The sequence below is a fragment of the Diadema antillarum genome, unplaced genomic scaffold (genome assembly GCF_040938485.1).
Source record: "Diadema antillarum isolate AM-2024a unplaced genomic scaffold, OU_Dant_1.0 seq00001795_RagTag, whole genome shotgun sequence".
Lineage (NCBI taxonomy): Eukaryota > Metazoa > Echinodermata > Echinoidea > Diadematoida > Diadematidae > Diadema > Diadema antillarum.
In genome coordinates, this window is record NW_027272473.1 from 707,290 (window position 1) to 732,880 (window position 25,591).

Here is a 25,591-nt window from a genome sequence, read left to right on the forward strand (position 1 = left end):
AGAACTGATGCGTGGTTGTTTTAGCCAATAGGCGTCTCGTACTGAGTGCACGAACGCTCGCTTAGTGCGCGGACTTTTGTTACAAGTGCGCGATGAACATGTTGGCCGTGGGGTGGGGGAGAGGAGGGGGGTAGGCTAGGACACCGCAATTCTCGCTGTCGCCAATGACGTAAAAAGTACCCGGATGTTGATTTAAGCGTCATTTACGGTGCATTATGGGATAGTCCGGTAGCAAAGTCACTTCCGTTCGTACGCGCGTGATACGTGACTAATGTTATTTACACACACAACCGACTGTATTCTACGCGTACTTCCGGTTTTCTCGACTTGAATTACAGCTTTAATATTTTTTGAAATTTCTCCATTCTTAAGAAATTGCTGTTAATACGACTATTGGTTGTTGCTGCGAAGCTGCCATGTGTTGTTCGCACGACAATAGATGAAAAAAATCTGCAGAAATAGGACCCTTACTGGCATGCGAGACGTGACGTGGCCGCTTGGGTGAAGTTTGCGGGTGACTCCACAGCGCAGTACGTGCACGCGCGACTTACTAGTTGTGGTAGTATTATAGTGGCACTAGGTAGTAGTAGGCCTAGTGCCTACGTACATTGTACGTACAGTTTGTACTTACTTGGAAGAAATTGCTTCGGAGACAGGATAAGTTCGAGATCACTGTTCCCGATTGTGTTCGCGACATTTCGACAGAGAACAAATAAAAAAAAAAAAAATGGGCATTCCATGACGATATACTGTATATCCAGGTGGGTGAATATTTTCAGCGTATGCAGAGATGACTGATCTGTGATGTACGCCGTACCGGTATGTGTAAGCTTATGCGCTGCGTGCAGTGCATGAGTGGTGCATGCTAAATGCAAGGCCGGCCGCCGGCGGGAACTACAGTGTACGAGTATGACAGGCCTGGCCACTCGCTGGCTCTGGCGGTATGACAGCGGTCTACTGTACTAGTATCCGTGGTCGGCGCTGCGCTATAGGTAAGGTCCACGTACGCGCACGTGCACGCTAGCGTTGTGCAAATTATGCTCCGCGCCGGAAGTGCCCTTGCTACCAAGTGCACTACATCTTGACGAAAAAGCCACATCCGGGTACTTTTTACGTCATTGGCGATAGCGAAAATTTGAGCCAATGGCTTTGCCAGTGCCCAGTGCCACAAATTGTCTGCTGCCCTCAACGAACCCGAATCGGTCTATAGAGACTGGCATCCTAAAATGGCCACCGTTGAGCTCCAGTGCGTACTAGTACGTCCGTTTACGTGTAAAATCGGGAAAACGGTCCCTCTCGGCAAGGTGTTAACGCTCCTTGCGGACCTTGCTCTTAGGTTTCTACGCTCTTTTTGCTGATAACGATGAACGAAAAGGCTTCGACGCCCATTTTGTAGCTAGAGATTGCATTTGGATCCAAGCTTTCCGATTCTATGCCAGAACAGGGATACCAAAGATTGAAACATGTCAGTTATTTCAACGGGTCTACTCGTCGGACTGTGCAGTTTCATGCTGACTCTCTGGCTTGTTCGTCGGAGAAAAAAATTGCCTCCTGGTCCGTGGTCCTTACCACTTGTAGGCTACCGCTTTGGAGGACGACCGAGCCACGAGACGTACCGGGATCTCGCTAAACGATACGGCCCCGTATTCAGCTTGAGGAGGGGACCGTACTTGGCCGTTGTTTTGAATGACAAACTCTCCATCAGACAGGCTCTCTTAAAGAACGGCGAGGTCTTTTCTGATCGCTTTGTTCCAAAATATATATTGGAAGGCATTCCTGGCAAGAACAAGAGTTGTAAGTCATGATATGTAAATCTGTTTATCCATATCTCGTTTCCTCAGTATTTAAAATAAAGAACTCTTCACTTATTTAACTAATTTGCACATTTGGCGACTGATTACATATGCTAGTCACACACGGCCGTTTGACAAAACGAATTTGATCCGGGTGAAAATAAGCCGGAATAGTCCCAGAATGGAGGGTAATTTATGCTACAGTCACACAAGGAATTATAACCGCATCGACCCAGTTCGAATCGGAGAGAGCCGTATAAAAATTCGCTTTTTAAATCCTTAATTGAATCCTTTTCGACCCCTATCGACATGTGCCAACCCGCTTCGACCCGTACCGACCCGGATGTAAACCTTGTCGTCATCCGTTGCATTGAAGACAATGCGGCATACGGCAAGGGTCCATACGACTTTACGCTGCGGGTTACAGCGGGTCGACGCGAGTCAATGCGGTTCTAACCGGGTCAATTCGGATATCAATACGGATTTGAAATCCGTGAGAAAATTTTGAACATGACCAAAAATTTGTCACCGCCGTATCGTATAGCCCCTGGAATCCATCAGGAATTGACATGCATTACGATGCGGGTCAATGCGGGTCTCTACGGCTCGAACCGGGTCGATACGGTTTTAATTCCTTATACTACTACTAATAATAATAATAATAATAATAATAATAATAATAATGATACATTTAATTTCCATAGCGCCATTCTCCACTCTGATTAAAGGTACTAGCCCACATTTGTAAACCTGCAGCAATCAAAGATTGGTCTCATAGTTAGCATGGAAGTTGGGTATGATTGCAGTAACACCTGTGCAAAATTTCGTTCCAATTAGTCCATTACTTTCATAAAAAATAAATGAAAATGCACCGTATGCCTGCGTATAACGCTCGCTAGCTCCGGTCCACGTACGTACTACTTGCATGCGATACATGTGTAAGTTACATGTACGTACTAGACCGCGCCGCAAGGCGCGGTCCTGGCGGCTACCTCGCAGCTGAGCGGGGGCAAAAATCACTGCCACATTCACGGCGACTTCACAAATAAAGCACGGCTAAATTTCTATCATAAACACAGTGACAATTAATACATTACCTTTTCGACTTGGTTTTTCTCACCCATTTATCTAGAAACTGCAAAATTTTCGACATTTTTTTAGGAGTAATAAGCGGCCTGCCCTAGTGCAACAGTGAAGAGACTTGCTGCTATATCCATTAGTACGCATTACGCATGCTCTCAATGCATTCCACTTCATGCATGCTGTGCGCCTGTGCAAGTGATTGCGAGTTTCAGTGAGCATCGGTGAGCTGAAGATATTAGCGTTATAAGACAACATTTTCTGCATCATAAGCAATGAAATGCATCAAACAGTCGCCGAAATTAATCATTTAGGTCTAATCGACCCATGTAAGTATTCCTAGTAGTTTTTGTGGAAAAATTAAGGAAATATAGCGCCGAAACGGCACCCGTTTTGTACAACTCCTCGATCTGAAATGCGAAAACGGCACAGCCCCAACGCTGCACGTTGGGGCTGGTCGCAGTTAGTACGTAGCTAGCCCGCGCTCGTAATTCGATTTTGGGTCGGGTTGACCCGGTTTGAAAATTGATTTTAAAACGACGATTTTTTCTCTTTTATCGAATGGTATAGACAAAGAGCAACGGGTGAGGTATGTTACTGTTATAACTTGTACTTGAAGTCATATTGGACCTGTTTTATGCAGTTTTGATTTTCGTGGGTTTGCAAATGTGGGCTAGTACCTTTAAATGCTCAAGGCGCTTTACATCAAAGCAAAAAGACTGAAAATACAAGTACATCCACTGTAATAGAAGAAGATGAAAAAGAAGACATGAAAGTCTGTCTTCAAAATGCACTACTAAACAGATAGGATTTTAAATTACTCCTAAAAAATGTTATGGAGCTTGAGTCTTTCAGCTCACGAGGAAGTGAATTCCGCAGCGTTGGTCCAGCGTCAGCGAAAGCTCGTTCCCCCCCCCCCCCCCCCAAGATTTCCTAGAAAACGGAATATGTAAGAGACCAGAAGGATCGAAGAGTTCGTGTAGGTTGGTATTGACGAAACAACAAACATTGTAATCAGGAGCTGTTCCCTCGATAACACGATAAACCGGAAAAGGTACCTTAAAGGGATCGTATAGTTTTGGTTGAGACCCAATTTCAGGTTTCTAACATTTTGGGGTGAGATAATAAGAAACCTCTTATGAAATATGAAAGAGCATGTAATTCCATGAGGAATTCAACGTTTATTTGAAGAAAACTGGTTTTGAAATGGCTGAGATATCCAAAACAGAGCGATTCTAATAAGTGTGGGACCCACACTTTCTTACGATCGCTTTGTTTTGCTTTGTTTTTGGATGTTTCAGTCATTCAAAACCCGATTTTCATCAAATAAACTTTGAAGTCCTCTTCATTTCATTCATTTCATTTCATTTTTATCTTAAAATTATCATTTCATTTTTATCTTAAAATGGTATGCTCTGTACTATTTCATAAGTGTTTTCTTGGTATCTCGCAAAAAGTTAAAAGCCCAATTCTCATCTCCACCAATACTGTACTATCCCTTTAAACCTAGACGCTCCTATACAGGCAACCAATGAAGACTCTTAGGATAGGTGATAGGGGTGATATGACTGCGTTTACTTGACGAAGAAACGATACGTGCAGCGGCATTTTGTAGCTTTTGTAATATTGGGCAATTTGTGAGTTTGGTAGATGACGTGTAGATTGAAAAACAGACCATTACCGAAATCAAGGCATGAAGAAAGAAATGAATAAACAAGTTTTTCCGTTGCAGAGCGAGTCAAATACTTGCGAATAAAACCAATATTGCGCAATTGATAACAGACTGATTTAGAAATGTTGGTGATTTGATCAGACATAGCCATGTGAGAGTCAAACTTAACACCCAGATTGCGACATGACTTTGACAGAGGGATATTGTTACCTACAATAGAAATGGAATTAATATCCAACTTATTCAAGTGATATTTAGGGCCAAAAAGGATTAATTTGGTTTAGAAGCGATGAGTTAGACCTCATCCCAGCATCAATATCAATGATGTTATAGCGGGAAGTCACCTCCCCTACTTCCCCTCCCCCGCCCCCGAAAAAATAAAGATAGATAGATAGATAGATAGATAGATAGATAGATAGATAAATAAATAGATGAATAGATAAATAGATAGATGGATGGATAGATAAGGTAGATAGATTGATGGATGGATAGATAAGATAGATAGATATGAAAAGAGATCGTTAGATAAGTGCACGGATATAATATGACGCACCCTATTCGGTGCATCCCCTCCTAACTTTGTAAATTTAGTCTGTACGCACGGGATTTTCACATCTGTGTTTAATACTATTGTGTGATCTGTAGATCTGTGTCATCTCGTAATTTGTGGAAGACGTAATAAATGTCTATCTGAATGAATTAATGGATGAATTAGTAAATTGGGACAGATCAGGGGAGTAACGGCGTTATTCAGGAGTCATAAATTGCTCTGAAACTGTTCCTGATGATCGCTGTCGATGTCACAACAACGAAAACATCACCAAAGCTGCATATTTTGCCTCATGTCACATTTATAAATAATAATCTATCAAAAATAGTGTGAGCATGTGTGTGTTTTTGTAACCAGGGTATGCCAACTCATACCTGATTGTAGGGAATCATGGCTAATATTTCAAATAGGCAGTGACATCCGAGTCACTAAACTATTCAATATAATTCGATGATCTCCCTCTTTGTACATGTAGCATCGCGAGACAAAGCTGCTGTACATTGTTTTGCTTTCTCTTGTTTTGTCCTGTTCTCTTATATTCCTTGCCTTTCTTTTTTTTTTCTTTACTTGAGTTTTTGTAGTTACTGCCCGTTTAAGTAGTCGTCTGCCGTTTGATCCCGTTGTAGTGCACTCACATCTCTGGTCTGGGGTTTCAGCGTGGTGCCTATCGTTGCGAGTGTAAGCCGGGCTACTATTTTCCGGTCAACGACGTTCCCACTTACCTGCTCGACGTCGACAGCGAAGACCATCGCGCCTTTTCCGGAAGTGCCATAGAAGCCGAGTACAATAAGAAAGTCTACGGAGAGGACAATCTCTACGACAGGTAAGGAGCTGAACCGAAGAGTTTGATGGAAAAACGAATCAACTCCGTTCTTGCAAAGTTGAGGTATTTGGGATTAAACCTGCGAAAATCACAAACAGATAAGAAAATAAGAAGTTTTGGATGTTCTTAACCATAACTTCAGAATATTCCTTTTTATGTGAAATATCATTAGAAAGTTTCAACTTGCTCTATCTTAAGTTTTTGATGACCTCACCTCAAAATGAATGTTTGAAAAATGGCGCCTAAGCCTCTTTTCGATCAAAGTCTTCACTATGCTTTCTACTGCTAAAAATTTCAAACAAAACAAACACAAACACAAACATGAAGATCAAAACATAATTTTTAATCTATATCTGAAAATAATCCAAAGAGATTGGAATTTCAACAAGCACATAGTTTCGATGAAAGGCTTTTGAATAGTCGACAAATGCTGAAATTTATGTAATTAATATTCCATACAAGACAAAAAAAAGAGAGAAATAAAACCGCCGACGTTAATACACTTAGCTTTCGTTCGGTAATTTTGAACCGATTACTCAATAGCCCCCCCCCCCCCCCCCCCCCTCCCCCTGGAGTGAAAATGGATGCCATACACAATTCATGAGCAGAGTGAAAGAGAGAAAAGAGAGAGAGAGAGGGAGAGAGAGAGAGAGAGAGAGAAAAGAGACAAATACCTAACGAGACAAAAGAGGGTGTAAAATGATGACAACCGCGAGGCGGCATGTGATTCAGCACACAGTTATGTGCCGATGCCTCATTTTTGCTCTAAATCAATCTTACCTTGTAATTTCCATCGAGTGAAAAAAAAAAAAATAGTGGCCTGTGAGTCCAAGATCATCGTACAAAATGACATGAGGAATTACACTGCGTATATATACATATGTAAAGTGATAACGCTTGATAACACACACACACACACTCACACAGAAAATTGAATACATATTCAAGTCAACTTCATTTTGAAATTGTCAACTGAGCCTTAAATTAAAGGAGGAAACTGTAACGATACATTCTAGGGAATTTAAATTATCGTTTATACAAGACCGATATCAGTCTGGCCCACTAAAAAAAAAAAAATGAACACTTATCCTCCCCCCCCCCCCAAAAAAAAAAAAAATACGAAGGGACCCACTGAACTGCAATTCTTATAAAATGTTCATCTGTGTATTCAAATAATGTAAAATCATCTTGCCATTCACGCGTCATCATCTTTCATAGCATATCCTTTCTGTTATGCCTAATTCTTCATCTCAATCTCAAAGTTAGTACATTTTTTTTTCTGTGAAGAATATGTGTGTGTTATTTCTTAAGAGTGCCGATATCGTTACATTGCATTACTTCAATTATTAACCATCTGTGTATCGAAAAGAGCGTTGTACGGTTTAATGGACAGACGCAAGTTTTTCGTCTCACACAGCCTTCCTGATTTTTCCTACTTGTCCGTAACAAATGTAAATGAGATGTTACGTAACAAATCGCTGATGGATGAACCGATCGGGAGTGAAGGTGTCTATTTTCGATGTCACCTGAAAATCCGTCATAATTTATATAGCGGGAATTTTATCAAGGGTTTAATCATCATTAATGTAAATACGTGTAATCAAGCTGAAAGTCATTAGGAGCAATGGATGGCCTTGAGATGGGTTCCATGGTTTGTCAAGCATGAACACACACACATACATACTACATACATACACACACACATACACACATATATATACACACACATGCACACACACACACACACGCGTACATACATACACACATACATACATACATATATATAACTCATACACGCGAAAAACATTGAGACAAAATTAATTACTCGAAAGAGCAATCATGGCGAAGTAGCTATATAGGGACAGCTTGATGCATGTTTCCCAATGATGTAATTACCTTACAAAAATTCATTATATTAACATCAAACCCGAGCTACTTTCAATACTCAATGATTTGTACAATCAGGTGTTTCGGTATTTTTCAGCTCCGCTCATTAATTTTTTACTCTTGCCTGTGCTATGCCAAATAAGCTGTGCCCAGTAATTTCAATTGTCTTTTTTTTTATTACACGTTATTCACACAGACACACAGACACACAGACACACACACACACACACACACACACACTCATACATTTTTCCATCTTGTTTTAACTCGCCCTAACTCATCACGTTCATCTAGGTTTACGTTTGATCATTATATTTAGGTTTGCCAATGAACGCTCATAATCACATTGCAACCATGGACCCTAACCAATTCATTTTGAAACACATTATTATGACTCATGATTTTTTTTTTTTTGTCTTGAGTGCAAGCTAATATTTGTTTAATCTCTTTCACCTCTAATGCAGTGCATTCGATTGTTTTCCCTGCCCGGATGGGTGCGAGGACTGCGTGGATGCTAGTCCATGCTTTGCCGAGCCGAACGTCGTCCTCCGATGGAGTCTACTCGCCGTCAACACCCTTGGGATGGTCATGCTCCTCGTCTTGGCCTTTTACACATACCGGCTGAGAGAGAACAGGGTGAGCAGGTGAAACAAACAAACACACACACACACACACACACACACACACACACACACACACGTATGTATGTATGTATGTATGTATGTATATATATATATATATATATATATATATATATATACATATATATATATATATATATGAAGAGTTTGTTCGCAAAAACCGGTAAGTCCATATTTGCCAAATGGAGATATTTGCGATTAAAGGTCAAGAAAAATAAAGAGAATAATAAGAATTTTTTTGTTTCTTTTGACCATAACTTCAAAAATGTACCTTTATATGTAGTGACCAATATATCATTTAAAAGGTATTATTTTTTACTTTATGACAGAGACCGTACTTCAAAATCTTCAAAAATGGACTTATCGGTTTTTGCGAACAAACTCTTCATATATACATCATCCTTTACAACCCCTTTGCCTTCTCCTGCACCTGAGTATGTCATTGTCATGTTTATGTCTTCATGTCTTCAGGTTTTCAAAGCAGCGAGCCCCGGATTACTCTACGTCATCCTCGTGGGTGCCGGGATTTGCTACTGTCAGGTAATGGACAAAAACAGCTCCTTTAACCTTCTGCGTGCCGCACTCATATCCTGTCAATAAATTTGTGTATTCACTTTGTGCACATTTGAGGCATTGGCATAGAAAGTGTTAATATCACACACATGAAGCTGCCTCGTTTAGACCGAATGTTCGTTAATCCGAAAGTGGAAGAAAGGTGCGATATACCGAAGGCTCAGTGATTATAGTTCCGAAGTTTCGTTGCGAAGTGCACATCTATTTTGTTTGTTTGTTTGTTGAATTCGAACCGTGAACCTTTCGGAGTAATGTTTGAATTGAATTGAATTGAATTGAATAACATTCCGAGAAAACACAATCTATTTTAAATATTCTTAGAGTTGTTACTTTCACTTCGTAGCCATAAAATCTATTTATGGCATGCACCTTTGTGATGACGTTAATGGTTACAGCAATAAATGTACTTTTCTTTTTTGATAGAAATTAAACAAGATTGGTAGGGAAATTGTGTGTCTGCTATAAAGAGATGTTTTCTATGGCTGTACGAGTTTTGTTTTTAGAGACTATTTGTGGTATACAAATCAAGATTGATGAGAAAAACAACCCGAACCCACAACTCAAAAATATGTTATATCCCTTAACACTGAAAGAAGCACACAAAACATGAAACAGAAAGAATGTCTCCCCTCTATATATCATGTGTACCCGAAAAAGAATGGCACGAACCGTTGACTATTAAAGACTTTGTATCTTTTAGACGATTGCGGCTGTGGTTCTAAGCCTCAACATCATTACCTGTCAAGGTCTGAACTGGTGTCGCTATATCGGCTTTTGTCTCGCTTACGGTGCCCTACTCTACAAGACATGGAGGTAAGGCAATTAACTGATTAATGTCCACCACTTCGGCCGTCACCATGGCAACGAGCGCGCTTGACGTCGAATGTTTCGTGTGGTTAAACAAAAAGAAAGCTAGTTTGGTGCATGATCGTATTCTTCTTACCATTGTGTTTCGATTCTGCGACGGACTTGTTGGCTCTATTTGATACGAAAGCGTAATACTCCCAACGACCTCATGTGCTGTCGTATTCCAGTCACATTCACTGGGAGGAAACTTAGTAATATTGGCAGCTTGGTAGTGCAAAGTTCATAGAAAATTTATACATGTACCTCACCGAACCTCGTACTTATTACTAAAGCGTATAGTTACAATGTACACACGTCGATGAATTGCGTCTCATTCTCTTTGATTACGTCTGCTATTGTCTGGAGTCCAGACGGAATGAAATCCAACAGGTACCAAAATGGGCGTATTAAATGAACAGATCTTGAGAAATCGTGCTTTGCTTCGATGTCGTACTTGTTTGTCCGCGCTGTTTCTTATTTGAGCTTTACAGTGCTATTCCTGCCCAATATAGCATTTTCATTGATTTTTGTCCAACTCACCCGGTGTGATTATGAAAAGAGATACCAATCTTTATCTTCAACTTAATCAGTTAAGAATGAAATCCCGCAATAACAGCATATTGCTAGGTATACACATGGTATCGAAAGCTGTTTATTTGGCTTTCCTGAAAGCAAGATAAAATTTCGAATGCGTCTCAGCTGTAAAAATAAAAGCATTAACAATTCCATTTCATGTGCTTCCTTTTATGAAATGTATCTTCCTTTTTGTTCTTCAGGATACATTTAGGCTTGAATAAAAATCTCTTGGGACTGAAACAGTTGTAAACTAGGAGAAATTCGACTTATAAGTAGTAAAAACAACAGAAAATAAGGAGACAAGGAGAATGGCTTGGAACATCAGCTTAAAATGCTGTTTTGTTGTTTTTTATGTGAGTTCCACTTACTAGTATTTAGATTGAGGGTATTTCATATACACAACCTTAGAATGAGCATTGAGCGAAGTTGAAGTATCCTGATGTGTGCGTGTCGATGGCTAGGTAAGTTGTTGTCTTTGCTACATTGTTTGTTTGTTTTTTTCGATGTGTTTGCGACGATTGCAGAATCACAAAAGTTTTCACTGTGCGCAGCGCCAAGCCCGTCCGCATCACGGACAACAATCTATACGCGCGCATCGGTATTCTGCTCGCCGTTTGTGCCGTCTATCTTTCGGCTTGGACGTTCCTGGATCCATCCACGCCTACACTGGAATACAAGGAGGATGGACTGAAATTCTACGAATGCTCACGTAATACATGGGACTACGTCGGGCAAGGGGGTAAGTCAATCAAAATAATCCCTCCTCCCCCCCCCCCCCCCCCGGGCCCGGGGAAAAAATACTGACTAATTTTCTACATCAAATTGTTATTACGTTTACTGGTTGCATTTTACAATCTTTAAGATTGTCCGTTATTCAGTCATGCATGCAGAGATCCAAATGAAAAGGGTACCGGAAATGCTGGAAGGATAATTCTACCAAGACATATCACGAAACCCCTGATTAAATGTTCATACTTCAAACAAGACAACTTCAAAATGATGGGACTTTATTTCTAACTGACTCACCCTCACGTATATGAGCGGTTTTGAAACGTTCACTTTCCTGAGCACCGAAAGCCCATTTCAAAGATTTTCCTACCTCACTATAGGTACAGTCACATTTCAATTAATTGACATATTTGTAACACTTCAATGGGCAATTTGGCTGGCGTGCTGGCACCATCTCCTAAACGCAGAATAACTGGGTTGCGACGCAAAGTGGATATTCAACAGACACACACACCACATACACACACACACACACATATATATATATATACACACACACACACATACACACACACACACACACACGCACACACACACACACACATGGTTTCTGTATTAAAGCAGCATTTCTGAAAAAAGTCAATATGTCAAAACAAAAACGTCTGCGCCTTTGCCGTCGAAAATCTTTATTTCCCTTGTAACCTTGTTTATTCTTTTTTCTCATGAGTTTAATTTTTTGTTATGTCTCTCCTTCCATTTCCACATTGTTTACCTTACCTCTTTTCTCTCTTCAGTATAATACGGTATTGAAGATGATTGTGGTGATGATTATGATTATGATGACGATGTTATTGATAATAATTACCGTACGATGAATGAATGCTTTTACTTTTCTTACTGTTTGAAGGTGATTCGCTGCATTTATAAAAATTCTCTTTCATTTTAGTCTTGTGTGGAATATTACATAAATTTCAGCATTTGTCGACTATTCAAATTATTTAAAGTCAGTTGTTTCTTTTAGCGGATGGTGTGTTGTAAGCCTGAAGGCTCGAATTATCTTCAGTGAGTCAGTCGTGGTCTGTTTTGACGGATGTTGAATTGCTGTTGACAAGCCTGAAGGCAAGACCAGATGAAGCGATGTATGACTTTGTGACCAAAAAAAAAAAAAAAAAAGATGATTCCATGAACATCCCAGATTCCAAGCCTACGAAATTTGAGGAGAATTGGCGAATGGTCTTTTTAAGGGGAAATAAATCAAATAAACGAACCAATTTGCTCCTGCGGCGTTTATGTACCGACCCATTTTAGCACAAGTAAACCACACGTAATGAACATTGTGCACGCATTCCCTGACGCGCTTGCACTTTTACACTATTGTTTACATTTTTGGCAGGGGAGTTGGAGAAAGAACGTGCACATTAACGCATTACCGCTCTTGTCTTTGATTAGCAATAGTGTATTAAAGGGATAAAATTGCATCAATATGATTTTTGCATTTCATTGACTTATTGTGTATAGGACATCTTTTACACCACAGTAATGCTCCTATAAGACAGGGCCATTTGATTTGAGCGTTATACCTTTACGTGTTCAAGTTGATTTTTTAGCTAACAGAATAGAAAAGAAAAAGAGGGGTGCAGATCCTCCGTTGGCATGGGACATAAGCACGACATAACGACGTTGTCATGTTCATAGAAACTAGTGTTCCAGAAACTGAATGAAACTGCGAACATTCTGTCAAGCTGATTTCTTTTCTTTCTCTATTTGTTGGAGTGCTATAAGCGACTTCAATTTGTAAGCTCGTTTGTTTGCTTGATTATATGTTAGTTTGTTTGTTTATTCTTCATTGTAAAATTCTCTCGTATCATCTCAAGGCGAATTTTTACTGCTCGGCTGGGGCATCTATCTGTGCATCAAGGTGAGGAAAGCGCCCTCATCGTTCAACGAGTCCAGGTTTATCAGCGTCTCCATCTATAATGAAACGCTCATCAACATATTCGGCGCGATCATTCAGTTTGTGTGAGTGTGCGTGCGCAATTCTGACGTCTTTCCTTTTTCTGAGAGTTATGCAGAATTTCATGTCATTTCTCTTATATAAACATGGTATGATTTGAAAAAAAAATCATTATATTGTATTGTATTTTGGAAAAAATGATTTAGCAGCATAATAAAGAAGAATACAGCTGCTTTTTTTTTTGTTCGTATTAATTTTATTGTCAACATGGACCTGATATTGAATGAAACTCAGATAAAGAATATCATAAATCAAAATTCCTAAGTGTCGGCTGAAATTTTCAAATATCTTTTGGAAATATATTTTGGAACAGGTTTCCATAGAGACGTGAGGATTAAAAAAAAAAAAAAAAAAATATATATATATATATATATATATATATATATATATATAAACAAATCTGAGAAACCCACAGATGATCTGCACCATGTTCAATGTTTGGCATCTACGTAAATCAACGTGTTTACCCAACATATGAAAAGTGCACGTGGTATGTTTCTTGCCATGTTAACATTAATTTTTTTTTGTCCTCAATTTGAGGGACTTTATTCAAATCAATTATTCAAAATCAAGCACAAGTCAATACAAGCATAAGACAATTGTAGTCATAGTTCAATTTACATCAAATGAAAATTCTGTATATAACGGATTTTATCATCGATTTCTCGAATACTTCTTTTTTTAGAGATATCATTACAATATAACAGAAACTCATATTTGAATACTTTTACAATAAAAGATGCAGTAAATCGCTGATTTCTGTATTCTTCCATGAGATATACCTCATAAATTGCATATTCCATGAAATTAATTATTGTGTTGATAAAGAAATAATCTTCCTCACAAATTTCATACCCGATTACTATGATTTTCTCATCTATGATAATGTTTTTTCTTGAACATTCAAAAATGAGGTCACTGGTCCTTGCCCAGATGTTTCTTATTCTCGGACAATATAACAAATTATGCATTAATGATTCATTTTCATTACAGAATTTGCACTGTGCATTTGTGGTAATTATCCATTTCAATAGATTATCTTTAAAAGGTACAATATTGTTTATCGCTTTAAAATTAAACTGTTTTATCTTGTTGAGTTTCACTTTCAACAGTTTAAAAGCAAATACTGACTCCCAATCAAATGTATAAGGTAGGTTGAGTTTACGTTGCCAAATGATGATCATATTTGGTTCTGAAACCTTCTTTTCTTTTAAACAGGTATAATACATTTTAGCTTTTTTTGCTGAGGATATCAGAAACATTACTTCTTGACACTTCAAACATCTGTTGACTATTCATTTCATTTTCAATTTTTTGATTACGTAGCTTATGCAACCGTGTTTCAATTTTTGATACTGAAAAGAAACAAGTAAATTATCAGTCTGCAGACTATTATTAACTTGGGTTTGATCAACCCAAGATCCATTTACTATTACATCAGACACTACATTTATACCATTATTACTCCAATTTTGAAAATAAAGCATTTCTTTTCCAAATTTGATATTACTGTTAAGCCATAAAAATTTCACGCCAATAGCTCTAACTCGCAACAGATCCACATATCGTTTTTCTGCCCAATAGATCAATAGGTGTCTATAAAATGATGGGATCTTATATTTATTACATAAACAACACATATCTTCTATGGAACAATTTATCACAAAACATGTGGGAGGTGTTGCAACTTTTTGAAGCCAGAAGCTAGCAATATTTTTCCAGGGATGAGGATGATTATCAATAAGTTTGGACAGCCATGACAATCTGAGTGCTTTTATTTTTGACTCAATGTCTACCATACCAAGACCCCCCGCTTTTGAATTATTAATTAGTACACTTCTCTTCACTTTTTCTCTTTTGGAATTCCAAAGAAATGCAAACAAAATCTTATCAATATCAATTATACAGCTTGGAGGAATCGTAAACACTGTTGCTACATAAATTATTTGCGAAATTAATAACGACTTAATGATTGTTATCTTACCATAATATGTTAAATTTCTCATTTTCCACATATTGATTATGCGTTTCATTTTTTCAGTCTTCCTGGACCAATTCAAATATTCAAAATTTTCACCATGAATATTCAAAAACACTCCAAGATACTTGACCGGTTCCTCAGACCATTGTAAACCATCAATACAGTCATCACAGTTTCCGTTTAAACATATAGCTTGTGTTTTTATAAAATTCAATTTTGGACCAGCATATGCACCAAACGCTTCAATTTCTTTCATCGCTTCATTTCCCGATTGGATAGAATCAACAAAAAGCGTTGTATCGTCCGCCAATTGAGATATTTTGATTTCTTATAAATTTGACTGCTCACATTGGGGAATACATATACCTTTGATGTTATCATTATTTCGTACCTTCATTGCAAGTACTTCAACAACTAAAAGGAACAGCAATGCAGAAAGAGGACAGCCCTGCCGAACCCCTTTAGTGATTGGAAACGTTCTGGACAACCAACCATTGTTCAAAACCTTACAATCTGCATTTTTGTAAATAATTCTGATCCACTGAATAAACGATTTTCCGAAATTATACCGTTTCAAAACTTCAAACAGAAAATCATGATCGACATTATCAAAAGCTTTCTTAAAATCAAGAAAAATAAAAATACTCGGTAAGTTTGTCTGTGAACAAAAGTCTAATAAATCCTGTACAAGTCTTATATTTTCTACTGCTGATCTTTTCTTAATAAACCCCATTTGATCAAAAGAAATTAGTTTCGGAATTACATTTTGTAAACGTTTCGCTAACGCCCTTGTAGCTATTTTATAATCAATATTCAACAAAGATATTGGGCGCCAATTATCAAGTTTTCGTTTATCATCCTTCTTAAACAGCAGTGTTAATATAGAGTGTCTTTGGCTATCAGATAATGTACCATTTCTATACCCTGTATTCAGACTGTCTAACAATAAATCTTTAATATAATCCCAAAAAAAATCTTATAAAATTCAGCACTTAAGCCATCACTGCCGGGGGATTTGTTATTTTCCATCGACATCAAGGCTTCAAAGCATTCTTTATCTGTAAGGATTCCCTCACAACTTAAACTGTCATTCTCTTCCAAAGTAACAAAATTCAAATTTTGCAGATATTCACAAGAATTATGTAACTTGTCTGAGTGGTATAATTTGCTGTAATATAAATAAATCTCTTCTAAAATACATTTCTCATCAACAATAACTTTGTCTTTCTTCAAAACAGCATTAATCTCCTTTCTCTTTGCATTCTGCGTTTCTAACCTCAAAAAAATATTTCGTTGATTTTTCTCCTTCTTCAATCCATTTCTCTCTGGATCGAACAAAATACCTTTATATTTATTTCTATATATTTTTTCTAATTTCATTTTAATTCTTCTTACTTATTGTATATTTATCTCTGTAGGGTCTTCATTAACTTTTTTTCAATCATATTCAAATCTTGTTGAAGTTTAATCAAATACAGATTCCTTATTTTTTGCTTATATTTTGCATATTTTTGTGAAAATTCCCTTGTCTTAATCTTACACATCTCCCATTTCAATTGTGAATCAAAATTTTGATATTCAAAACGCATCTTACCAATCATATTTATAATACATTCCCTATACAGTTTATCTAACAATAAAGAGTTATTCAATTTCCAATAATCTCTTCCCCGTGTAGTATCACAAATCTTAATTTTCAATGAAATGGCGTTATGATCACAACGAACAGATGGTCTGATATCAGTATTCTGAACAACACATCGTAAAGATGACGAAATAAGCCAATAATCTAATCTTGAAAACAGACCGAGCGATAACTGACGCCATGTAAATTGTTCCTTAATTGGATGAACCAATCGCCAAATATCTATCAAATCCAATATTTTACTAAATTTTAGAAACCATTTTTTGGGGTTTATACGGATGGGATATACCTTGCGTATATAACTGTCCATGTTGAACACAATTCCAATCCCCACCAAATATTAGTTTATTTTTCGAAATATCTAAAACGTTAACCCAGGAAATTAAACCTTTGTAAAATATGTCTTTATTAGACGTTTTCGTTGGTGAATACACACAGATAATACAATATTCATCTTTCTCTGCCATGTTAACATTAAAGGGATGGTACAGTATTGGTGGAGATGAGAATTGGGCTTTTAACTTTTTGGGAGATACCAAGAAAACGCTTATGAAATAGTATAGAGCATACCATTTTAAGAGGACTTCAAAGTTTATTTGATGAAAATCGGGTTTGGAATGACTGAAACATCCAAAAACAAAGTAAAACACAGCGATCGTAATAAAAGGTGGGTCCCACACTTTATTAGAATTGCTCTGTTTTGGATATCTCAGCCATTTCAAAGCCAATTTTCATCAAACAAACGTTGAATTCCTCATAGAATTACATGCTCTTTCATATTTCATAAGAGGTTTCTCATTATCTCACCAAAAAAATGTTAGAAACCTGAAATTAGGTCTCAACCAAAACTATACTATACTTATCTTCTTCATTTTTTTCAATCTTCCTCCAATTTATATTAGAGGAGGTTGTTTCATTGATATGTGTACTCTACAATATTATCATGTTTTCCCACAATCCTAGAGATACATATCAAGGTCAGGGGCGGATCCAGGAATTATGTAAAGGGGAGGGGGCGTGACTAATATTTCTGGTGCCACTTCCGGGTTTCATCTCATCTTTTTTTTCTTTTTTTTTTCTTTTGTTTTGAACGAAAAATAAAGGGGGGCGTGCGCCGGTTGCGCCCCCCCCCCCCCCCCCCCCTCTGGATCCGCCCCTGAAGGTTGATTTAAGACAACGTTTTCCCCTCCGCTCTGTCAGATCCTTCAATGAGAGTACGATACCAGTTATATGACATTGACTTCAATGAACGTTGATGTGATGTAAAGATGCATTCATTCATATTGCTATCATTCCTGTGAAGTTAGGGCTGTTATAAGATAGTGACATCTTGGCTGATACAAATGATCGCCTATAAGGTATAATGACGACAATAACATTTGCACTTATGTTGTCATTAACAGGTTGAAATAAAAACCCAAAATATGGTATTTATTTCTAAATAACAGAATCTTTGTATCTAATAGCAATTCCAAAAAAATAATATCACTCCACAAAAGGTAAATAAAAGTTATGTAAATTTCGAGTAGTAGGTCTAGGTAGATGGTTTTAGGCTTCTATGAGTTACAAAATAATCATTAAAACAACCGGGCAAGTTCATTGTATTGTTTAATAACAATGCATAAAACTGCAGAACTTAACTCATATTAAAAAAAAAAATGATCTCAAGAGAGAATACTTAATAAGCTCAGTGGAGATTTGAAAGGCCATGCTATTATCGCTTCCTCTTAATGGCGCACTAGATTTACTAATATCACTCTAATAAGGACGCGATAAATCTAAAGAATGCAATAACTGTCTCATTTTACGTTCAATTTCGACGAACGCCTACGAGTTTGTTTGGTTTTACTCGACCAGTCTTAAGAACGTAAACAGAATTTCGGTTAAATTGCTTCCCTTTTATGCAAAAAGTCAACAATCGCTGGGTTGTATTGATGCCATAAAACCATCTCGTCTGCCTGTCTTTAAGAAAGGCAATTAAGACGTCAGGATAAACTCAACTTATTAGGATTTTGGATTGTATAACCCATTGATGGTGGTGATATTTCATGTTTTATAAGACCGTTGATCTTGAATAAAGAGAAAAGTTGCTGAATATACCAATAGCAGAGTAGATGAATACGTAAAGACAGAGATAGAGTAACAGGAAATAATGCATTATTCACCAATTCATTTATCAGTCATATTCGTCCATAATGAAACGCGGAGATAAATACTGGAGAAAGATGGATGGAAGAACTTTTATTCCGCATTCTACGCAAAGTCACTGTTACTCACTGCAGTCAGAGTAGCGCAAATAATGTGAATCGGTATAGGGAAAGGAAAAGTGGGGCGACATCATCACATAATAATCCTATGATAAGCAACGTCAAGAGAGCTCACTGAAGCTGGTACAGTGGTAATTTGATGTTGTTGGAATGCTTTATATCGCAAGAGGGCAGTATGACAATACTGTATCCTGCCAAAGATAATTATGTGTGGGAAAAACTTGCTACAAAATCACTATTTTTTTGCACCACGATGGTCACGAATCTGCATTGTCGTTAACCCTAATTCTGGATAGAGGATCTTTATCACAGAAACATACTGATATATTGAAAGTTGCAGATTTAGTAGCTATTTCTGTTAAAATTCGAGAGTTTTTGTTTCTTTGCACAGCAGCTACTTGTGTAAGATATTGTTTCGTTATAGTACGGGGCCATATTGCACAAAGGAGTACGAAATTTCATTACTTTCCTCTACCAAATGAAGCTAAATTGAATTTCAAGGGAGGTTCGCTTTGATATAGAGAATACTAGCCTCAAAAGAAATGTTAAATATCAACATCCGCACAATCATGAGGAATTATCATTTCAGAGAAAATCAAACAACTTGTAGGTCTATATTTTCTAATGTTACGGATGAAAATAATTTCCAGTCTGTCTTCAAAACCTTGAACTTCAGGTTTAAGCAGAAAAGCCCCCCTTTCAAATTCTAGAATTGAAGTTGAAAAATGCTCTATACTTGGATACCACGCACGAGTTATTACATATTACCATGTATGAATGTTGTACATAATTCAGAGATTATGTATAGCTAATACGAACATACTGCGTGTAAATGTGTGTGCGTGAGGATGTGCATTGGAGATCTACATAAGAAAACAGTACTTACCCTCCAATGACCAATCGCGTGATCTCCTATCGATTTTCGAGTGACTGTCCAAGATCACCGGAAAGATAAGAGGATGTTCATATTTTCTTTTTAAAGGGTGAATTCAAAATTACGCTGCTTTACCACCAGTGGTGAAAGTGCGTGAATATGTCACACAGGAAGTAATGCGCCCAGGTCCTATACCCATTTCTTTAACATACTTAGACAACCCGTTTCCTATTGATGTCTCTGGGTACCTAGTAATTCTGGGCTCGGGGGATATCGTCTGGAAGAGCCATTTATAACCATGTAGATAAACGGGGAGGGAAAGTGATATAGCTCAGGAAAGATAACACATCATCGCTTACCAGACATCCTGATACACGAGATAGGAAATGACAAAAGTGTAGTGTTTTATCTATCGGCCAGTTACTTTACCCTTTATTTGCGAAGTCTTCTTGCGACTTCAACGTGGAGCATGACACTTGTTCCCTTTTAAGATCAAGTTCAAGTTTAAATTCATTTTCATTTCCATCAAATAAAAAGAGAAAATTGAATACAATGTATGAGCCGAACATATTTGTAAATGTAAATTAAAAAAATACAGGTGATAATGAGAATAAAAAATGTAGTCGCATGTTTTAAAAAAAAAAATCAATTATTGTGATCATGTTCGATTGCGTAAAACGCATTACTCCAAACAAGATACTGCACACTGATAATGCTTAATGAGGCATTATATCACATCACTGTCTCACAGCTCACAGCATGCTAATTCGACCACGTAGATTACTCAAGCCATGGTTCAATCTATTTCGACATTGCCAGCCTGTGATTAGAGGAAGGCCGTTTGGATGATTATTGTGATTCCTAATTGCCTCGATCGAGCAATATCGAAAGAACGAAATAAAGAACCTGCAACAACGATATTTCTTGAAATCTAGACAGAGAGAGATTGTAGGTTTATTTTTCCTTCCTCTCTTTTGTGTTGGGGGAGGTGTAAGGTTATCGCATTAATCATATTTGCTTTTTGTTTTTCGCTGTCCGGTTACACTTCTTTATTCCAAAAGTTCGTTAATCCGAAAGTTGTTAATAAGGTTGTTGCATTCAAAGTTCGTTAATTCGAAAATAAAGATTAGGTTGTTATCACAATGGTTGGTTCTTCTGAATAAAAATAAAAAGGTTCGTTCACCACAAAGGTTTGTTTATTCAAAAACGAAATAAGATTCATGATTCACAAGGTTCGTTAGTACATATCTTCTATTCATTCTCCCATTAACCAACCTTATTTCATTTTTTGACTAACGAATCTTCGGAATAACGACCCAAATGTACCGATTAAAGAATCGACATATATTTCACTCTCGACTGAACGAACATGCATATTTAGGGAATTTTCGTGTTTCGGAATAACGAACCTTCAGAATAGCGAACAACATTCAAATTTACAGCATAATCAATTCCATCGTCTCTTGATTGAAAGAGAAATGGGATCAAACATCAGAGAGTTCGGTAGTGTTTGTTTGTATGTACATTTTCCATCTGAGAAGATGGCCTGGATAGCCCATATTCAGCTATGTTAGCTGGCGGTCTTCCATGGGGTCCAGTTGGATGTGAGGTGGGATCACTTCACCGGGTTAAACATCCTGCTCTTTGCGATGAATAAATGAAGCGGGATCTTTAACGTGCATGAGATATTACTCTCTCATACACGGGACCTCCATTTTATGTCCTATCCGAGGGACAGAGTGTTTTGCCTCTTGCTAGAGGGGACGGTATGCTTACACACAACATTGCTCAGTCCAGACTCGGGTTCGAACCCGGGGCCGCGTGATCGTGAGGCAGACGCGCTACCGACTGAGCCAACTCACCGCCCTCTTTCGTGCCTTTGACTAATCATGGGTTTTGTTTCTTTTTGAACAGGCTACCAGAGGAAGTATCTGGTCCGGACTCCTCTCTTCTCATCGACTTTTCTCGAGTGCATCTCACCTTCACGGTCATGACGTGCCTTATCTTCGTGTCAAAGGTCAGACCGTTTCCACTGTTCGTATTTCTGAATCTCTTCATTCGCTCAGTTCAGATCTTTCGTCTTCTATAGGGCCTAAAGGTTTTGCTCAGGGTCATGATCATATCAGTATCTATAGAAATAGAAATTAGGAAGATGATGATAATGATACTGAAAATGGTGATGATGACATAGTATGTTTAAAAGGATGGTATAGTATTGGTGGAGATGAGAATTGGGCTTTTACGTTTTTGTGAGATACCAAAAAACCACTAATGAAACAGTACAAAGTACATTCAAAGTATATTTGATGAAAATCGGTTTGGGAATGGCTGAGACGTTCAAAAACAAAGTAAAACGAAGCAATTGCAATAAAAGGTGGGCCCCGCCTTTTATTAGGATCGCTGTATTGGATATCTCAGCCATTCCAAAACCGATTTTCATCAAATAAACATTGAATTCCTCTTGGAATTACACGCTCTTTCACATTTCACAAGAGGTTTCTCATTATTGCACCAAAATGTTACAAACCTGAAGTTTCCACCAAAACTGTACGATATCTTTAATCATTACCAGATCATTACTAATGTATATCTCCAGCTAAAATACTTCTTCAGCATCCAGAGCAGTGCATCTTCACTTAGGCTCTTTCAGTTAATACTTTAGCCGCTCGATCCTTTTGACTAAAATCCATGCCTTTTTGTTTTTGTGCTGTGCCTAACAGGCAAAATTGCAGAAGATTTCGAGTAGTCAACATAGGTCATACCAAACTGCAGAGACATGCACACTGAATTTCTTGCTGGAAAGAACGCAGTGTCCCACACTGTGTTCACAATGTGTTCACATAGTCAACTATGTGAAAACACTCGAACTTAACAGTGTGAAGATGATTTCATACTGTGGTGTGGATTTTCACAGGGAGTTCACATAGCAATGTTCTGTTTCACACCGTGAATATATTGATGATTCACACTGTAATGATTCGCAATGCGTTCATAACGTTAAAACGCAATGTGAAGAGGTTCAGCACTGCGTTTGCAACGTCTTCCCACTGTGTTCAGTGGTGTTTCTCATTGTGTTTCACACTGTGGGACACTGTGTTCTTTCCCGCAGGGTTACTCCTGTGACGAGCCGTCTATTTGATTGCATGTGCATGTGCGTGTGTGTGTGTGTGTGTGTGTATGTGTCTTTTAAGATTAATTTTTTCGTGTTTGTTTCCTGACTTTTTCTTACTCCTCGCAGATTGTTTTAGTGATAAAGACGGAGAAGTCACAGTCAGACGGGACAGCCAGTAATAGCGGCAGGAAAACTCCACTCGTCTTCACCATCGATACGTCTGAACACAAGATAGAGTTCACATATGAAAATCGAGAAGTATCGGTGAGTGCGTGGTCCTATTATCGATACCTCGAATCCTCTCATGGTCCTATATCGTCTGGACGTCCCTTGATCCGATCGCAGGACCGGATCCATGTAGGAGACATCCATGATCATCAGAGCAGACTATTGAAAGGCTCTGATTGCACTGGGAACACATCTCTCCACCAAAAGTACTGTATTAAACAAGAAGGACATGTTTACTAAAAACAAAAACACCCCCCCCCCCCAAAAAAAAAAAGCAAAAACGACTCAGGACAGTCGGAAGAGATAAGCCTACAAAAAAATTCCGTTGGAAAAGCCACACAAAAGGCGGTCATATATGAAAATTCGATGTCAACTTGTACAGTCCTCCGGTGCACTTGCTATAGTCCACCTAGTGCTTAAAGGGATCGTATAGCTTTAATTAAGACATTTTTTCGGTGAGATGATGAGAAGCCTCTTATGAAATATGAAAGAGCATGTCATTCGAAGAGGAATTCAACATTTATTTGATGAAAATTGGTTTTGAAACGGTTGAGATATGCAAAACAGAGCAATCTGAATGAAAGGTGGGACCCACTTTTTATCATGATCACTTTGTTTTACTTTGTTTTTGGATGTCTCAGCCATTCCCAAACCAATTTTCATCAAATAAACTTTAAATTCCTCTTAGAATGGTATTGCTCTGTACTATTTCATAAGTGGCTTCTCGGTATCTCGCAAAAAGTTAAAAGCCCAATCCTCATCTCCGCGATCTCCAACAATAGTATACTAAACCATCCCTTTAATGCCTCCCCCTCCCCCCACGTCTCTCTAATAGCACCATTCCCTTTTGTTAAAATCATGTCTTTGGAACCTGACACTTATTACTCTGGGCTCATATTGCCGAGCAAGAATGGAAATGATGCATTAAAGAAATTTTGTTTCTTGAAAGCGCTTAATTCATAGAATAAAATTGAATACTATTGAAAGATACCTTTATGTTAGGACTGTAATACTTTCATAAGTACACTGTATATCAACATAATGTTACCTACTTAAGGTGTTTTGTTTTTCGTGTAATGTTTAATGTACGATCGTGATTTCACTTAGGCTATTAAAATGGAAACTCCGAGTTCTGTCGCATTTGTGCATTTCTTATCATTAATCGCATGGCAGATTGCATAAAGCTATAATTTCTCGATTTTTAATCCCCCCCCCCCCCCGTCCCAGTTACTTTTAATTATTCTCATGTTTACCCACATTTCTGTTAATAGGTAAATTTTCTCTGTACATGATTCTTCATTTTCTTTCGTTGTTTTTTTTTCCTCCACACAACCAGGATGAGCTAACTAGGATGCGGAGAGAACTGGTTGACATCAAAGAAATCGCCAAACTAGCCCCGGTGAACAGAAGCATCGTCAATCGCTACAAGCTAGGAATCTCCAAGAACGATCAACTATGCGACCCCAGTTCTACTACTGTGGTGTTGCAGTCAAGGGGACCCCTCACACGGGAGACAGGTCACGAGGACAATCCTTGTAGCACCCCGTTGTTCCTTAAGAAGACCCAGAAGGGGGCGGGAAACCCCTTAGCTGGTGTCGTCTTGCACTCGCTCTCCGGCAGGCACTCCAAATTGGAGATCCCTCGAAACCCGGACGGTCAACTGACGCTTTCCGTCAACTCTCTGAGCAACGCCAAGGAGTCCTACACGAAATTCTCGCACGCCGTTGATAGTCCGCCTTCCCAGCGCGTGGCAAGAGAGAGGGAGCAGGAACCTTTCCGGGCGAGCGAAGAAGTGGCCGGCAGGACGGTCGATGCAAGCAGCATCGATTCTGCAGCACCGATATTCGTGGATGACGTGTCAGCGGTGAAGCACACGAACAATCAAAACTAGACGTACCTGCTTCCTCTGAGCCTTGTCAAGAAATTATGCAAGGAGATGAACCCGGAGCAGCCCTCACAGTTTCTGTACTTCACCCTGGATGTAATCCGGACAAGGAAGCTCCATCTACACAGCAAAGCAACTGAAAGGAGGGCCTCCCGATTGAGGCTAGATTTTTTTTTTTTTTGGAAAAGCTGCGTAAAGAAGGTGCTTCTGAAGACTGTTCAGAAGGAACGTAGAGAACTCAGTTTCTGTGAAGCAGAAGGCAGCAAGAATTGGCAATTTAATTGAACAAAATTACAACGTTGACTGTATTATCTTAAGAGACTTACAAAGTAATACACATGCACTTTTATAAGGAAGCTGTACTATAAGTCATAAGCAGTGATAAGCGACCGAACAAGCAATAATTTGAAAATTG

At 38.3% G+C, this 25,591-nt stretch overlaps 1 protein-coding gene across 1 annotated transcript; it reads left to right on the forward strand.

The window, feature by feature from the left end:
• The first annotated feature begins 943 nt into the window (after nucleotides 1-943).
• On the forward strand, nucleotides 944-25,182 carry LOC139712376 (probable G-protein coupled receptor CG31760). The gene is made up of 12 exons (XM_071624202.1): nucleotides 944-992; nucleotides 1,579-1,794; nucleotides 5,191-5,204; nucleotides 5,722-5,918; nucleotides 8,270-8,441; nucleotides 8,918-8,986; nucleotides 9,720-9,832; nucleotides 10,966-11,180; nucleotides 13,045-13,189; nucleotides 21,866-21,968; nucleotides 23,190-23,327; nucleotides 24,628-25,182. The coding sequence occupies exons 1-12, from the start codon at nucleotides 944-946 to the stop codon at nucleotides 25,180-25,182; spliced, it is 1,986 nt and encodes a 661-aa protein (XP_071480303.1).
• The last annotated feature ends 409 nt before the right edge of the window (nucleotides 25,183-25,591 follow it).

Bases quoted from the DNA above. Each gene is read 5' to 3' on its own strand.
- LOC139712376 (XM_071624202.1), top strand. From the start codon at position 944: ATGACAGCGGTCTACTGTACTAGTATCCGTGGTCGGCGCTGCGCTATA. The intron at 11,181-13,044 runs GTAAGTCAATCA...TATCATCTCAAG, and splicing joins GGACTACGTCGGGCAAGGGG to GCGAATTTTTACTGCTCGGC. The intron at 13,190-21,865 runs GTGAGTGTGCGT...CTTTTTGAACAG, and splicing joins GGCGCGATCATTCAGTTTGT to GCTACCAGAGGAAGTATCTG.